The 18,570-nt window shown below is 44.2% G+C and overlaps 2 protein-coding genes across 2 annotated transcripts; both read left to right on the forward strand.

Moving 5' to 3' along the window:
* The first annotated feature begins 4,917 nt into the window (after positions 1-4,917).
* LOC4323962 (uncharacterized) lies at positions 4,918-7,298 on the forward strand. Its single transcript, XM_066306706.1, has 2 exons — positions 4,918-6,031; positions 6,828-7,298. The coding sequence occupies exon 1, from the start codon at positions 5,193-5,195 to the stop codon at positions 5,769-5,771; it is 579 nt and encodes a 192-aa protein (XP_066162803.1). The 5' UTR covers positions 4,918-5,192; the 3' UTR covers positions 5,772-6,031; positions 6,828-7,298.
* Positions 7,299-10,947: 3,649 nt separating this feature from the next.
* Positions 10,948-12,501, forward strand: LOC4323963 (transcription factor MYBS1-like). Its single transcript, NM_001428033.1, has 2 exons — positions 10,948-11,530; positions 11,652-12,501. The coding sequence occupies exons 1-2, from the start codon at positions 11,082-11,084 to the stop codon at positions 12,121-12,123; spliced, it is 921 nt and encodes a 306-aa protein (NP_001414962.1). The 5' UTR covers positions 10,948-11,081; the 3' UTR covers positions 12,124-12,501.
* The last annotated feature ends 6,069 nt before the right edge of the window (positions 12,502-18,570 follow it).

The following is an 18,570-nucleotide window of genomic DNA, read 5'->3' on the forward strand; positions in this document are numbered from 1 at the left end:
CCCCTACGGTGTCTCCAGATACTGTTAGGAGAGACGAAAGCGTTATCTCTGATCTCGCCAGGCACATACTCGAGGAGGAAGACTACCCTGTTATCGACTACGAGTCAGACCTTCAGACCGCCATGTCGACAACAGTTAGATAGGCTAGCCCACATATTGTACTTGTGTGATCCAGATGAATAAAGAGTAACAACGGCTTCGGCCAACAGGATGTAGGGTTATTACCTGATAATTCAGGGGCCCGAACCTGTATAAAAATCCCTGTCTCCATCTCTTTTATCTCAGTCTCGCGTAGACCCTAGTACCAACGATCCCCATACCATGCAAATACCGGAATCGCGACATCAAACGTCGACAAAGTTCATGCAGTTTTCGGTTGTGGGGATTATCAATCCAATGTAATCTACCATGTAGTGTTACAACCATTTCTTCTCATGCTATTACAACATTATATGTAGTCATTCAGATTATCTAAATTCACAATAGTGCACTCTCTGTTGATGTTTTACTACAGGGAAACATAATGTTCTAGTAAATTAATTAGATTGCTATCTTGGTTTCTCTTAAGCTCACCAACTGTTATAATGCATACCTAGTGAGTTACGTTGGTGATAACTGTCTTCCAATTAATTCCTAGGAGTTATCTATGGTATACCTTTGGAGATACCGAAATATTTGTAGAATCAATAAACAAAAGTCTAGCTTAGCAATACCTATTCGTACCGTACCTCTCAAAGATTACGAAAACACTTTTCTCCACGCGATAAGTACATTGCACAACACATTCACAATCAATCTAGTGAATTCTAGCTAAGATAAAAAAAACATATGAACTACGATGGGACACGAAAGACAAGCTCAAATGAAATGATAGTAAGTTTGTGGACCTCAAAGTTGCGCGCATGGCCACGCGGCCTAGACGACCGGTTTGGGTGGCAACCCGGAGGGGGGAACCCAGCGCCGCCTCCCGTCGGCAAATCAATGGCGGACATGGTCAACCGGATTGGGGATTGAGCGGGGTGTGAGAAGAGAGATGTCAAAGACCCAAAATACTCCCAATGGGCCGGAAGTAATAGCAAGTCAGCCCATTTATCTATAGCCCATCAAAGGTAAAAACATGATCAAATCAATCTAACTTGTATACCTCACCCATAATACCAGATATCATGAAACCGGTGCAAAATGACTATCTTAGACGGTTTTCACTGATATGGTGTCCACAAGACAGTCAGGAAAACAAAATGGATATGGGGCCTACTGGGATCTGTTACCCACTTTGCTTCAGCTTGTTTGTACTCCCTTACTTTGTCCATGTCATTCGAAGTACCTTGACTTTTTTAGAACAGGTCAGAGTCAAATAGTGATAATTCGAATCAATTCTTTTTCCATTACAATATTTCGGAAACCTAAGGATTTGATAGTATGGATATGGAAAATACAGGATTGACACATGCCAAGGCTAAGAACAAAGCAAGATGATTTTTTATGCTTAGGCATGGGATAGAACAAGCATATTTTATGATGGGATCTGTGTGCAGGTAACTCCACATAAAAAGTTATAGGGCCAAATCATCAGCACCCACATCTCCCCTTTCTTCTGGGTCCGTCAATGACAGCCATCACAGCGGTGCTTCCTAGCCTCAGGCTCCACCTCACCACCATAGCCACCATGCTTCGGCCTTGTCATATCGATAGCCGCCTCTTACCACCGCCCCTCTATCGGCTGGATGAGTGGATAGGGGAAGAGAGGAGGCACCGGTAGATCTAATGAAGTTCTCTCTAGCAACTCCTTAATCTATATCTATATCTATAATAATACTTAAAAAATCGTAATGATGGCGGCGACTCCAACCTGACAGACATGTGGAATATGGATCGTTTGATCATCAAATCCAACGGTTTCGATCAACGGGCAGACATGCGCTTCTCTCCATATCTGCACAATTAGCCTCCTTCGCATCCAGCGACGCCTCCCATAGTCCCATCACATCACAACTCCCATTTGTGCACATGTCTGCCGACTTCTCTCCCGTCCGCTCTCCAACATGCCTCCGCAATCCCCTTCGTCCTGATTTCGCCGGCAGCGACGTCTCCACCGCACTCTCAGTCCCTCGCAGCTCCTGTTCCCCCTTATCTCCATCTCCAATATCTCAATACCATCCCATATAATCATCAACTTTGTTGTATAAGACATGATTGACAGATTTGTTGATGTATCTCCACACACATACATACATGACGTGGATTAGAATTATTCCCAGCGTATAATTTCAAGTAATGAAAACAAACATTCAAAATTTCACTCAATAAAATTAAACAAATACAGCTGGCACGTCTTTTGAATACTAAAATTTCACATACATAACTATTATTGACTACATATCTTCATATCATATCTTACTATAAAATTAATATCCACTAACTTCTAAAGCTCAACATTCAAGTGTATCATATCATCACACCCACCAGCAAATATTTATCTAGAGTATTTTAAATATGATGCAAACATGACATATTATTTACATTTTTGTTGTATTTTTAGAACTCAATATGCAAGCAATGTCAAATCATTATCTTCGCATTATTTTTACATTATTTAAACATATACATATATCATTTTCTATAATGTATAAAATACATTCATCCATATATCTCGCAGCAAAGCGCGGGGTATCAACTAGTATATAAAACACGTAACAGGATGGTTAGAAATCACACAAATGTGTGACTTTATAAGCTAGTAGATATTGAAACCAGAGAAAACACAAAAACAGGATAGAAATCCATGCGAAAAGATTGAAAACGTTGAAAATTTAGAGGAACATGTGTTTGGATGACTTGGAAAAATACAGAAATGTGGGGAAATTATTTCCTTTGCTTTTTCCAGCGACCAGTACCATGTAAAGGCTACTACGTACAGTGACTGTGTCCATATGAATTTAAATCCTTCATTTATACTATTCATTTATCGTATGCTTTTCTTCTGTTCCAAAGGAGCTCATATTATTCTAGGAGAGAGAAAGAAAGATTGTGTATTGGGCTGTTCGAACGGATTCTAAACTATGAGGTTAGAACTCATGCTTATAATTCTCAAAAAAGAAGTGAAAGATAGGAAGGATTCGTATTTAATTTTTCCAACAAAGTAGGACAAACAAAAGGGCTACGTATAGAAAATAATACTATAGGGTGTAAATGGTTTAAAATAATAAAATCTTTTCTTCCAATCGAGATTTTTCTCCCCATCTATACTACTTAAAATATTAGTAGTGGTGGTATCCATTCACGCACCACCCCTATCGCTAACATCCGGATCTCACAATCTATACTACTACACCATATTTTAACAAGTCATCTCCTACTTCATTATTGGCTTCCCAAAATTCAAAATCATCTATTTGTTCAATAAAAAAAATCATAGTATTACTTAGACTAAATAAGTGCTTCTTAATTGATTTAATTAGCTAGAAACTTAATATATTTGTTTTCCGTTGCAACGCACGGGTTCTAGGCTAGTAATGAGAAAATCATTTACCATTGGCCAGTAAAATTCATGATGGGCAATTTTAAGGTTCAAGAAAAAAATATAGAGGTGCCTAAATTTTACGTTAAAATTTTTTATCTTGATATATTTATCAAATTTTTACACTAAAATACTAAAATATATGATACCTTCATGTATCTTTTGTATCTTTTTAAAATGATAAAATTACCCCATTCATGATAGCTCGAGGCAGACAGTAGAATTTGCATATGATCGATCAATAGATAGCACAGCAGTTGAGCAGTGTCGTTTGCAACTCTATCGATCGAGGAACCAGCCTGCCGGCCCAAAAGGAGACCGAAAAGGAAATTAAATCGTGATTTAATTGTGGCCAGTAAATCGCAGGAGAAAAACTGATCGATCTGAGCATGCATGCACATACGCACATATTTAATTTTTTTCAACAAAATAGTACAAACCAGATAGCTACATATAGAAAAATAATCCAATAGGATTTAAATGTATAAAATAATAAAATTTTGTTGTTCCAACCGAGATTTTCTTCCCTCATCATGAGAAAATGAAAATCATGCGAAGTGAGCGTAGGTGCTCATATTCACAGCTAATTATTCTTTCAATGATAAGTGATATACCTGTCGAGCAAGACATCCGTGGTGAATTCATCAATCCCAAAATATGTCGGTGTGCGCGTGTGTATAAGTTCATAGTATGTGTGTCTGCGTAATGGACACTTGCAATTGAACTTTGTTTCTAAGGAAAATGAAAATGAAAACCATCTACCATAGGCATATTGTGAACGCCTTCGATCGAGGCAGACAGAGTACCATTTGCATATGATCGATCGGCAGACAACAGTCGAGCCCTGTCGCTATAACTACTTACTTGATCTGATCGAGGTGCCCAAGCAGACCGAAAAGGAAATCGAACCGCGATTTAATTGCGGCCAGTAAAATCGGTGGGGAAAAACCGATCGATCTGAGCATGCACATATGCAGTGCTCCCTCCGCACTATTAAAATCAATTTCTAACTACGAAAATCAATTCGTGATCAAAAATTGATTTTTTTTTATGAAATCTCGTCCAGAATTGCATGTACTAGAAGTTGATTTAAATCGGAGTAAACCTATCGAGGGGTGCAGTCACACTGGATCGTCTGTGCAGCAGGGTTAAGGAGAGGAGGCGTCGGCGTCACGGCGGACAGCGATGGGGTGCGGTGTCGCCGTCGATCGATGGACGATGGTGGATGGATGGATGGTTGGCGCGGCCGACCCACCGTCCCACTCCCACATGCCAGCCAGCGAGTGCTACCGTCCAAAAAGGGAAAGCCAGTGGAGCCAATCAACGGCCGCGCCCGCGGATTGCGTTCCCCCGGGCAATGAGAAATGGAGAATCGCCCACGTTTGCCTTCTACTGTACGTCACTCCGTACTCCTCTCTTCCTGCCTGCCTACTCTCTCCTTGTTGTCCATGGCTCCATGCCTGTGCAGCAAGGCCATTCAACAGTGCGGTGAGTTGGATCGGTGCTCCACGGTGCCAGCTCAATAAAACGCAGACGTGGAGGGTGTCGCGGCGCCCCTGCAAAGCACCTCGCCCCCACGCAGAGCGCCGCACTTCCTCCTCTCGGCGAGTCCGCGCGCGCCGTCACGAGGTGAAGTTCCGCGCACTGAGGAGCGCGTGTCCTAGACGCGCGCATGCCCTCGCGGCGGACGGAAGGTGGAATCCCGGATTCGCCCTCCAAAATCGCCCTCCCGCCACAACTATTTGGTCGACGCTTGCCCTATTCCGTCGTTGCCACGCTCGATTTCTCCCTCGGATTCGTAGGTAGGTCTCTCTCCGGCCTCACCATCGCCACCCTGAAGTCCCAATCCATGGCGGCCTCTCCATCGCCTCCCATGCTTGCTGCATTCATTGTTCAAGAATCAAACAAATCCATTGCAAGCTCAAGAATTTGTAGCCCAAAACTACATTCACGCAATCATCAAGAAAATAATCTACAAACCAATCCGAACCGTACGCAAGAACTCCCCGTCAACTCCGGTCAATCCTTGGTTGACGAACTCGAGAACCAAGGAGAAAACAAGAAGCAAGAACCCCAGAAACCCAAGAACACACCCAGCGAAAAGTTCGCCCCTCCATGTGGATTCAAGAACCAAGAACCCCAAAAAGTAGCACCCGGCGACGGGGCGGCGGCGAGCTCGCTATCGCCTCGGGAGGAGGTGGGGGGGAGAGGGAGGCGGAGGCATGTGTCCCCTCCTGACGACCGGAGTTGACGGGAGACCGCGTCGCCACCCCCCGAAGCCCACCGCCGCGGACTTCATGTCTCCCACCGCCGCGCCAGCCGCTCCCCCCGGGGATGCCTCCCTCCGCCTCACCAGCCACCGCCACCGGGGACACATCCCACCGCCGTGCCAGCCACTGCCGCCTGGGACGCCTCCGGCTGCCGTGCCAGCCGCCGCCGCGAGGGGTTGGAGAGAGCGAAGCGGTCGAGGGCTAGGCATCCGCCTGCGCGCTGGGTTGGAGAGAAGGGTAGGTGAGAAATAAATTTTGCTCCGCTACCCGTGTCCAAAAGCATAGGGTCACGCCCACTGTGGGCTTCGTTTCCTTCATCAGTGTCTCCATCCAACTAAGCCACACATATATTGGTGCTTGCACTGTAGGGTGAGTGTCTTTGGGCTAATTTTTTGGGCTAGGGGTACGGGCCCCATAGCTTGCACGAATATTCATGGGGCACCTAACCTAGCTTTGACGTCTCTAAAATCTTCTTTTTTTTAAGGCAAAACGGTATGAGATTGCGTCTTTTCATTGAATATAGCATGAGAAAAATATAACCCTAGGGGTAAGAAAAGAAGAAAAGCTCTATACACTATACAGAGTAGGGCAAAAAAATCACGTAAGCGTTTTGCTCCTACCATCGCCCATGTCCGTGTAAAATCAAAGTGTGTTTGATTCTTATTCTGTGATGAACAATTGGCATATGAGATTATTGGTTTTGATATTTGGAGATTATTGGCGAGTGGTTTTGGAGATGATTGGATTTTCAGGTGATATACAGGTGCTGCTGTTTTGTCTGGTCCAGTCAGACCGATCAGGTGTTGCCGGTCAGACCGACGCTATGCGAGCGGTCAGACCGGCCAGCTCACAGTTTGACCGGCTGACTCTGTGTTGGTTTTGGTTTCGGGTTGTTTCATTGGATATCCGTGATTAATATGTGTTTATGGCTTCTAGATGGATACTATGCGTATGTAATACTGTTGTTTGCTAACAATGAGTCAAGTTGGAGATAGCTTAGTCTCGGAATATGATTTCTTTGTTTGATTTATGTGTAGGTGTCTTGATGCCTCAGGAGAGTATTGCCGGTGATGGATCGGGAGTCGACTTGGAGATAAGGCAACGTCCGGATGGTCAGATATCATGCGGGATATTCAGGCTAAAGATCAATGCACATGGTTGGTGAAGATTCCATATGACATACGATAGAGATATTGGGTGTGTATAGGATGTGAAGTCGAATTTGGAATGAGTCCAAATTTGGTACAATTTGAGTTTGTAAAGTTGGTTTCTTGTATAGGAAGGTTTCCTAGGTGGATTAGGACTTCTTGTATGAGTTTGGTTTGTGGCTTTAGGCTGCCTACCTCATGTATAAATAGAGAGGGAGGGTGAGGCCTCCCAGTATCGCTTTTGAGAGCATAGAGTTGAGAGTTGAGTTAGGGTTTCGAGTGTAGTCGAAATTTTCGTGAGGAGTGCTGTTGTTGCACTTTGTAAACACAGAGAGAAGTAATAAAGTTGTCATCTACATCAAGAGTTCTTCGATTTGTGTTTGCTCGGGTTCAGCGGTCTAACTGGCGAGACATCGGCGGTCAGACCGGCGGCACTGCGGCGGTCAGATCGGCGGGTCAGCGGTGGTCAGACCGGCGGGTCAGCGGTGGTCAGACCGGCGACAGCGACAGGAGGCAGAGGCGATTCCAGGGCAGTCAGACCGGGCTACCGACGGCACAGGCGCGGTCAGACCGGCGGATCAACCTCAGTCAGACCGATCTACATCGATTTGAGGATAACTTTTAATTCCGCTAAAAGTTTGGGTTTTTGGGTACACCAATCATTCACCCCCCCTCTGGTTGGCTTAGTTCTTTTTATTCGATCCTACAGTCCGCACTCCATCCTTGATTTTGGTGAAAAGGAATAATGACGTGGTCTCATTATGCTCAAAGATTCATTGGTTCCTCTCCTTCTAGATCTCCCAGACGACAAGGAGAATGAGGGTGCACAATCCCTTTTTAGAACTCCTACCATGATTGCTAGAGCCTCCCACCAATCTTTTGTCGCCTGTGTCGCCTCCCATTGTCCAGGATCAAGCTATTGGTAAGCCACCCAGGCAGCTACTAGGTTTCAAATTCTTTTCGTGTATCTGCAGCTGACAACGAGATGTATAACTGTTTCGCCTTCTCTACAGTAGATGGGGCAGATCCCATTATTTTGTCATGCTCTAGTCGCCAACTGGTCGGAGATCCAGACCCTATTTTGGATGACTGGCTATACGTGGAATTTGCATTTTTCCTGGCACCCAAACTTTCCAAATGAGCGAATCGAAGACCGTGTTTGATGCCCCAAGGCACTTTGCCTGGTAAGCCCACCATGTTGGTGTCTTTGAAGTCTGAAATATAAGGGACTCATTTTTTTCGTTTATGCTTATACTTATCAGTCAAAATTTCAATTTTCAACTTTAAATTTGGAGTTGATTTTGAGATTTTTGGCATCGAAATTTATTTTTCAGCCTTTACTTTTAGATCGCTAAGAACATGTATACAAAAGTTATATTCATAAATTACTTTTCATTTGTAAATATGCTGTTTGGTTTATTTCACGAATAAGCGAAACAGTGAGGCTGTAAGCTTATCTGAATCTTATAGTGTGCACTTTGCAGTGTTCTTAGGCCTTTTAGCTTGTTCCATCCATGCTGTCTGGAAGATCGTGCATTCATTTCTTCAGTGTACAACTGCCATGATATTCGATCCCCATCTCTGTTTCTGATCCTGATCTTGTCTTCTTGCTTCCTTTGGTACTTGCCTCGCATTCCTCACACAAGGAGCACGAAATATATATACAGGTCAGAAAGCATTCCGAAAGATCGCAAGATACAGTTAATTAAGAAAGCATTCCATAAGCAATCCGCACAGGAGAGATTAGCCACTCATAACAGAATAACCTACTGACCCATATTTTCTGTAAAATGTTCAGAGCATGTAACTGAACCTAAAAAGGAAGCACCATTGCAGCAAGAGAAACACTTGTAACAAATATCTATAATCCACTACTACGATTGTGTCACATTTGTCCAGACACACCATCCTAAGGAGTGTCCAAATCACTGAAATTTCACCATTTCTCAAGTATCTGAAGCCAGTGGACACTGCTGCAGCTAGCTAAGTAGAGAATGAGAGAATACGGGACGAAGGTGACGCTATCGCCGTATCGGCTGCAAAATCATGTCACCTCACGGATGATCCCAAAGGGGCTAGTAGTCCGCAGCTTGCAATCGTTGGCTTCAGATTTAATCATTTGATTCCTCTTCTTTATTTTTTTTCCTTCCTTTTTTTTTCCTCTTTCTCGTGTGTCCATTGCCCATGACAAGGATGGTAGATTGGAACCTTGCGTCCCTATCCTTATCAAAGTAACTTTTGTGATGCTGCTGCTGGTTTTGTAAATTATTTTCTTCCTCGAAGTTTTGATTTTTGTTTCTCTTCTGCAGAGTAAATTTCGAGGTGTTTTTGTGGTACGTTGTTGATGCCTGGCGCTGTCTCTGCGTCGAACCGATTTTGCCATCGGTTGTTCCACTCGTACGTCCATTTCACAATGTTTCACTGTGCATGTCTCTCTCACCGGTGTACGCCTACGGAGTAGTAAGAAGTTACTACAGTACAACATTTGTGTTAGCTATTTCATAATGTTGGTGACGTTTTTAAAAGATCTGCTACAAGAACTAAATTTTTATTACTAAGCTCTTGGTATTAACAATGATGTTAACCATTTAGTTTAAGGTTCTCATATGGTTGATTATAAGTCATAATAATAATATTTTTACCGACCGGTACCATTTTCAAAATTTAGTTTTTCGGATTACTGTCAGAGCCTGTTCACTTTGATGCCAAAAAAAACCTTACCAAATTTTGGCATAGCCAAAGTAGTTACCAAAATTTTGGTAACTTACCAAAATTTTGGCAGGATTTCTTTTATAGTTACCAAAATTTGGCAGGAAACTAAGGGCCATTTTGGTTTGGTGCCAATTCTTGCCCTACCAATTCTTTGTTAGTTTTGAATAGTGCATGTTAGCATTTTGGATTGGAACCAATTTTTGCCAAATCAATAGAGTGGAGCCAAATCTATACTATCAAAAATTTGGTAGTACCAAAATTTGCCCAAGGTTTGGTACTACCAATATTTTGGTAGGGTTTCAAACCAAACATACCCTAAATGTAGCCACTTTTTTAGCAATTTTACCAAAACTTGATAAGGTTGAAAATGGCATCAAAGTGAACAGGCCCTCAGTGTCATTGAAGTTGACACTAAATAGTTCAATTCATAAATATGAAAAATTTCCTATTGTTTCTACTTGTTTCAAAAAAATAATAAAATAATAATATCGTTTCCGATCATTTCCGACCGTTTTCATCCTGACCTAAACATGCCGATTGAAGCTTTGGAAGCCGTCCATGCTGATTAGAATGGGTGCTCTTCCGCTACTTGTTCCGGATAATATCCCTCTCATGTCCTCTTTCAATTATATAATATGTTACTTTTGATCACAATTTTTTATACATTGCGTACTTAAAAAAATATAATATGAATACTAAAACTTACAATATAATTCAATGTATAATTACAATGTAAGTATAAGTAATTTATGGTGTAAAAACTATCTGATTATTTTTTATAAGTAGTAAATATGACGTCGATTCCTGACTAAAAATCTTTAAAAAAAACTAAAATATAATTATTCTAGCTACGAACCAGAGCATTTTATATCTTCAAATGGAGTTGTTTCGTAACACCTCAAAAACTATAAATTTCAAATGTTGACATTTTTTTTGGACATTTCGAGACATTTTTTTTTCAATTAATATCGCATCTGCTTTTGTAGTTTCACTAGCGCATTGACGAATTGGTTAATCAAGTCACCTCTTGATCACAGTAAGATGTGTCACTTCCCAGGTTGGGACCTCGTTCACGCACGAAAAATAGCGCCTAAATTACCAAGTCAACTTTTTTAAAAAAAAATTGTCCAAATATTTTAAAAATTAGAAGTACCATTCCCTGTGCAGCAAAACCGAGGAGGTAGAGAGAAAAACAAAATGATGGCCTCAAAATTTACAGGATTACGACTAAATCCAGCCGCAAAACCAATACTAACCACCAGTACATATATCGTTTCGTTTGCGCCCTACCACTCTTGTGGATAAGGCTCCCTCCCGCCATTCTTAATTACTATACTTATCGTACGCCGCCGCCGTCGCCGGCCGCCGCACGTCTCACCGCCGCGCGCCGGCCCAGGGAGGAGGAGGCGAGAGTGCGAGATCCACCACCCGATGACCTCCCAGGCGGCGACGACGACGACCACGGCGGCGGCGGCGGCGGCGTGGACCAGGGAGGACGACAAGGCGTTCGAGAACGCGCTCGCGGCGTGCGCGGCGCCGCCGCCCGCGGACGGAGGCGCGCCCGACGACGACTGGTTCGCCGCGCTCGCCGCGAGCGTGCCCGGGGCGAGGTCGGCGGAGGAGGTGCGGAGGCACTACGAGGCGCTGGTGGAGGACGTCGCGGCCATCGACGCGGGCCGCGTCCCGCTCCCGCGCTACGCCGGGGAGGAGTCCGCGGCGCCGCCCGACGGAGCCGGAGCCGCCGCCGCCGCGTCCAAGGACGGCGGACACCGGCGCGACGAGCGCAAGGGCGGCGGCGGCGGGTACGACGGCGGCAAGAGCTGCTCCAAGGCGGAGCAGGAGAGGCGCAAGGGCATCCCATGGACGGAGGAAGAGCACAGGTACGCGCGATTCCGGAAATCAAGACGAGCAGCTGTTGTTGTTCGTCTTCTTCCTCGGAACAGCTCGATTGCGAATCCATGGCGGCGACGTGACTCGATTGCGATTGGATTGTGCGCGCAGGCTGTTCTTGCTGGGGCTGGACAAGTTCGGCAAGGGGGACTGGCGGAGCATCTCGCGCAACTTCGTCATCTCGCGGACGCCAACGCAGGTGGCGAGCCACGCGCAGAAGTACTTCATCCGCCTCAACTCCATGAACCGCGACCGCCGCCGCTCCAGCATCCACGACATCACCAGCGTCACCGCCGGCGATCAGGTCGCCGCGCAGCAGGGCGCCCCGATCACCGGCCACCAGGCCACGGGCAACCCCGCGGCGGCGGCGCTGGGCCCGCCGGGCATGAAGCACCACCACCACCACCACCCGGGCGGCGCGCCGCCGCCCATGCCCATGTACAGCGCCGCGCCCATGGGCCACCCCGTCGCCGGCCACATGGTGCCCGCCGCCGTCGGCACGCCGGTGGTGTTCCCGCCGGGCCACGCGCCGTACGTCGTGCCCGTCGGCTACCCGGCGCCACCGGCCAAGATGCACCAATGACGCGCCATGGACGGACATGAGCAGCATTTCTTCCTCCTCCTTTCTTGATGTGAATCTTGATTTGTTCTTTGTGTAGTCGCCGGCTCATCGTCCCTGATCATCTTGTTCTTCTCACAATCTCACTAATGTAAACATACATAGATCAGATGCCAAGAGTGCAGGGATTGGGGATTAAAGGCGAATAAGTAAAGTATTTTGCTGACTGTTTGCAAGTGATCATCACGTACACCCGGTGAAAGCTTAGCTCCAAATGTGGATGTAATTAGCAGCGGCCTTCCGTACGTGGTGGCGCCGATCGATGATCTTGCAGGGGTTGCAATTAGGGATTGATTTCCATTTTGCTGATGTAAATTTGCCTACTGTCTCATTGGACCAAAACATATCTCTCTCTCTCTCTCTCTCTCTCTCTCTCTCTGCCATATATATATCAGTGTTGATGAATGGATTGGTGTTTTCCTCATGTTCATCCTCTCCTCTTCTATCATTGGATTAACGTTTTGTGTTCTGGAGCATCTCATACTTTCAGAGAGGCGACGTGGGTTCAATCTAAATTGTAATATTATGTATTCTCGTGTTTCCATTTAAATTCCTTTGTGTCTCATTTTGGAGCTGATGACATTACAGTGTGTGCTTGCTTGCTTCTTGAGTATATGTTTCAAGCTTCAGTTTTTCAAAGAACTGAAATGAGGAGGCTCCCAATGCAGACATTGGGTGGTGCATAAGGACGAACCAGAGGCGTTCCAAATGGTCTGAAACTCTAGAATACCAGGTGATCCCTCGCGTTTTGATGCAGGATTTATAAATGAGTATATGTTAAATATTGTAAAAATAGTGTGAGAAAGATAATTTGATATATTTGTTTGTTCATCTTTATATAATATTATATAATGTGTCATATTTGTATGGGATTTAAAAGGGTTTAGAATAGTAATTGCTAGTGGGTGGTGATATGATATATTTGCATGTTGAGTTTTAGCTTCTAATAATTATTAGTGGGTACCAACTAAATATAAAGTATAGATTGGAGAAGCATTTCATCTGAGCCTCCAGGTATTACAAAAGAATAGGAATTGGAGAAGGTCTCCATTTTACAGAATTCTGCATACGGCATGGGCTGGATTTTTAATAACCTGCACCACTAAAACTTCAACTTTCACTGTCGAACCTTCAAAATGGTTGAAAAAGACCCCTTTTCCCTGAAACCGCCATGGTGTTTGCTCAAATGCTGACCTGGCCTTTTCTTTTTCCTGGCTGCACTTAAAATAGCATGCATGCTAACGATTTTTTTTAAAACATAGGGAGGTCACTAATTAGGATTGACTGAAATGCTATGTCAAGTTTTAGACGGTCTTGGAGTAGTTGCAAGTTAAAAATCGAACTTCGTGATAGTTTGAGGTTGGAAACAAACTTCTTTTTTCCATTAAATTCAACGTGACATGTTGGGAAATGTAGGACTTGTTCCCTTTATAGCTATTTTCAGCATTTCCAAAATTTGGGATTGCCAAAATTTTGGTAAGTTCGTAACATTACCAAGTTTTAATAGGATAGGCTAACTATGATGTTATCAATTCTCTAGGCATGACAAATATTTAATAACAAACTAAATGTTAACATTTATCAATTTTATCAAACAATATTATGGTTTAAAATGACTGAATACGCCTGTAGCCTCTTTTGAGGTGAAGTTGCTTATTTGTTTAGTGGAAGCCTTCAAGCTCCCCCAATATAATGAAGACACGTGTAGAACTGGTCATCCATGTTCAAGGATGTTATGCCTATTGTCGGTGATAAGTGTCCCCGAAGGATGTCGTCGCTATCTATCTCGTGAATGCCGAGCTATATATTTGCTCCATCTGTCCCATAAAAACTAACTTAGTATCGGATATGATATATCTCAGTGCTATGAATCAAGTCAAACCTCAGTCCAGGTTTATAGTAAGGGCACCTTTGAATCACAGGAATAAAAAAAGGAGGAATATGAAAACCATAGAATTCTGATATGAATACAAGTGTGAAACAGAGAAATACAAAACATAAGAAAAATATAGGGATGACCGTTTGATTGGGTCGCAGAAAAAAACTTAGAAATTTGAGTAGAGATAAAGACTCAAAAGATTCTTTCCATGAGATTCTACCTCATGTTAAATTTTCTTCAAAACTTACAAAGAAAGAGACATTCCATAGGAATTTCATAGGATTCCATAGGATTCATTCCTTTGATTAGGACCACTTTGAATCGCAGGATTGAAAAAACGGAGGAATAGGAAAAACATAGGATTCAAACAGGAATGCAAGTGTAAAACATAGGAAAAACACATGAATGACCGTTTGATTGGATCGCAGAAAAAACACAGGAATCGGATGAAAGAGATAGACTCAGAGGAAATTTTTCATAGGAAAGCTTCATATCCCTATGTTTTCTCCAAAATCTATATGCAATGAGCCATTCCATAAAAATTTCATAGGATTTGGAAAGTTTTAATCCTTTGAATCAAATAGCCACATAGGAAAATTTTCTATAGGATCCTAATCCTATAAATTCCTATATAAAATCCTTTGATTTAAAGGGGATATGATTTTTTTCTTATATGGGCCCCTTTGAATCAAAGGGGGTCGAATGTATCTTATACTAGGTTAATTTTTTATGGGACGGTTAATTTTTTATGGGACGGAGGGAGTACGAAAGCTTCATATTCCTTATATATAGGTTCCACAAGCATCAAGTACAATTTTGTAAGGTTCTATATTTTATAAGTAGAATTAGAATTGATATAGGAGTACAATTATATCTTGTACATGAGTAACTTTATGAGATCTCCGAGGAGATACCAAAACACACCATGGCTTTTAGTATTAATTTATGAAACCAATTAGTAGCAGCTTAACACTAAAAAAGGTACCAACAGGTCCTAAAAAATTAAGTGGTATATCTCAGTAATTTCTCAAACTTCTTATTTTCTTTAACCTTTTTGTTTTAATTTTAGAAATAAACTCTCCTAAAACTTATTTCTGAATCTGAATCTTTTAGGCACACCAATCATACTGGCGCAACAAAACAAACATGAACCCATAAAAGATGAGTACCATGAAACAGTAATATACGCAATTCCGTTTGGTGATTAGTGAAAGAGATCGTGAAGACATCTGTCAGTTGGGAAAATGCCTACTTGATTCCCCTCCCGAACTAGTAAATGCAAAAAAAAAAAGAAAAATTGCCATTATCGTTGAAATCACATACAGTTAGAAAATATGCATGATTCAATGCATGGTTAAACAGGATCAGGATCATGAAGTCTACGGTAGCCAGCCGCCACAAGAGCCGGCTATCGCGCCGCAACGAGATCCCACACACCCCTGACGGCCGCAATGAGTAACCCTAGGTTCTTGCCAGGGTCACTCGTCGTGTGATCACCAGTACCTTAGGTGGCTCACACTTCATCGGCGTCGTCGTGGGATCACGTCGCTGGCTTGCTCCTCACTGTGCGTTCAAGGAGACGAGATGAGCATCGCTCGATGGGTCATTGCAGAGAGCTTGACGTACGGGTTTACTGACACGATAAGATAGTGCTGTCACCAACATCATTGTGGAGCTAGTGGTTGCCGTCACCAGATTTGAGGGAGAAACTATTACAGTATTGGGGGGAGGGGGAGAGGGACCCTCTATTTCTCTGCCCTCTTTTCTATCTGATACGGGGGATGGCCTGACCTTCTCGACGTGGGGATCTAAAACACCAAGCAGCTGACGAAATGGATGAACAACACGCAAACAACATAGCACACGTTTCATCTGGCCATCACAAAACCACAAGATGCGGAAGATAACTATGGAACCCTCAATCCCAGTGGAAAGCAAGCACAATCTTAATGGGATCACCCTATTCCTCTCTATGTGGTTGTGCCAAATCATAGGAAGAACGGGTAGCGAGACACTCACCTGGTTGTAGCTACTACTTATATATAGCAATCCTAAGATCTCTAAACAAGAAACAAACTTGTTACATGACTTGGATATATATGAAGAAAGAAACTTTTGCTACAACAACCGTCGGCTAGTTTGGTAGATTGTGGATAAACCACGAAGAATTTGAGGGTGGGACCAAAACCTTGATGTGGACCATTAAATTAGCTTTCCAACAAGTACTCAAACGTTCAGAATGGAGTATGTATGCGAGGACTGTACAGGATGTCCAACCCAAATCCGAACTGAATAAAACCTCCTTATCTTTAAATTTCTCATTTGTAAATAATTCAATCCGTGTAGATGAGATAATTGCTGACTTATGAAGAGTCTTGGAATAGATGTAAACCATCCAATCATACCGTAGAACCCACAAACTTTGCAAACATAGCAATTTTTGTGCGTCATTTTTACGGTATGTGTAACCTTCAGTAAAACGGCCACTACTTTTGATTGGAACAATTCAAATCATGTACTGCTTGATCCGTTGAACAAATTTGATAACCTTTCTAAATATGATATTTTAATATCTTGAATTCCTCTGTTTTGATGCGCAAATCTTCAGACAATTAACAGCCAGTGACACCATATCCTCATCACTATCTCTCATTCAGATGCAATTCCCAATTTCAAATAGTTGTGTAGAGGAGGCGTGGGCTTTGGATTCAGTCTCCTTGATGATGCCAGCCAACGACATCGGTGCATGGATGGCCAACAATGGCGCGCGTGAGATTGGACGATCAAAAGACACGTCGCTGGGTAAAGCCAACGTGTATGCATTCCTTAGATTTTGCATAATTTTTATGATATTGCTAATTACCTGTAAAAAATGAGCGAATCCAAAATAGATCATTTATGGATAAAATTGTTACATTTATGTCACTAACTGTTTATAAAAACCAAAAAAGTAACGCAGACTACGATAAAAAAAAACACCTCAAATTCTTCCCAAAATTCAAACCTTTGTGTGCAACTAATATTCCCATTCCTAATGGACCCTCCGAGTCTCCGACCATTGGGCTTTATGGTCCATCATACACCATCACGTAAACTCTTTGGACTTTGCAAAAAGAAGAAGGAATTAAGTAACAGGCCAGGCAAAGGCCCATTTCCACAGTCCACAGCCCAAATCCTATCGCACCAACTGACGTGTCACGTAATAAAATAGCAAATTTTGCTACAGTACACTGCTTATGTGTGGTTTTAACTCCAGGGCACTATCCAAACTCACTTTTGGGGGAAAACACTCCATAAACATGGTAATTTGCCAGTGGACGCTGCGCCGATTAAAATAATACTTTCCGGTTGAAGAGGAGAGAGAAATTGCATGAAATGTCAAAAATGCCCTTAGGCCCACATGTCAGCTCTATCTCATATCTCTCTTCTCATCTCTCTCTATCCTCTCTCTCAGAGGCGCACGTGCGGCGTCGGTCGCGGCAGAGATGGCGAGGACGGCGGCCGGTAGAGTAGAGCAAGGTGGCAGCGGCGGCGACGGAGCGGAGCTGGCGGCCGAAGCTGGCGGTCGAGCGCGCGGTGGCCGGCGGAGTGGAACGGGGAGGCGACGGCGGTGGACGAGCACGCGGCCGGCTGAGCGGCAGCGTTGGCCGAGCGGAGTGGCAACGGCGGCGAGTGAGTGGCCGCCATTGCCGGCGCGGTGGCCGGGCGCGTCTTTTGCATGATGGCGTTCCACATGGCATCCAAGTCATCGTCGTCCCTGCCACTGTCGAGGGCGGTTTCTGCCACGCCCGGGAGCGGCAGCGAGAACTTCTGCTCGAGAACGGAGTGTTTCTGCGGCGGCGGTGCAAGGCTCTGCCTCGCGTCGGAGGTGTACGATGCGGCGGTGGACGCGTCCTCGTCGGACTCCGTGGTCACGCAGGACTCGCCGCCGTACACTGCCGCCGCGGTGTTGAACTCCTCCTTGGGCTTGACAACCAGCGACGGCGCATCCTCCGCCGCGGCGGGGAGGACCGCCGCCATCGGAACAGCCGGATGCAAGTGCGGGCATGGATCCTTGAGCTGCTGCTGCTGCGCTTGGAAGTGCTTGTGGTCGGAAAGCTTCTAGATGACGAGGATGATGAGGTGCATGGTGACGAACAGGTACGGCGGCACGAGCCACACCGCTCCACTCCGCCGCTGCCCTGCTCCACTCCGTCGGCCGCCGTCCTCGCCATCTCCGCCGCGACCGACTTCGCCTGTGCGCCTCTGAGAGAGAGTATAGAGAGAGATGAGAAGAGAGATAGGAGACAGAGCTGATATGTGGGCCCAAGGGTATTTTTGACATTTCGCGCGATTTCTCTCTCCTCTTCAACCGGAAAGTACTATTTTAATCGGCGCAGTGTCCACTAGCAAATTACCACGTTTATGGAGCGTTTTCCTCCAAAAATGAGTTTGGGCAGTGTCCTAGGTTAAAAACACACATAAGCAGTGTCCTGTAGCAAAACTAAACACCCTCCCAAAAAGTGTCAGGGGGTGTAGATTTGTAAAACTTA

This window comes from Oryza sativa, chromosome 1 (assembly GCF_034140825.1).
Source record: "Oryza sativa Japonica Group chromosome 1, ASM3414082v1".
Classification (NCBI taxonomy): Eukaryota; Viridiplantae; Streptophyta; class Magnoliopsida; order Poales; family Poaceae; genus Oryza; species Oryza sativa.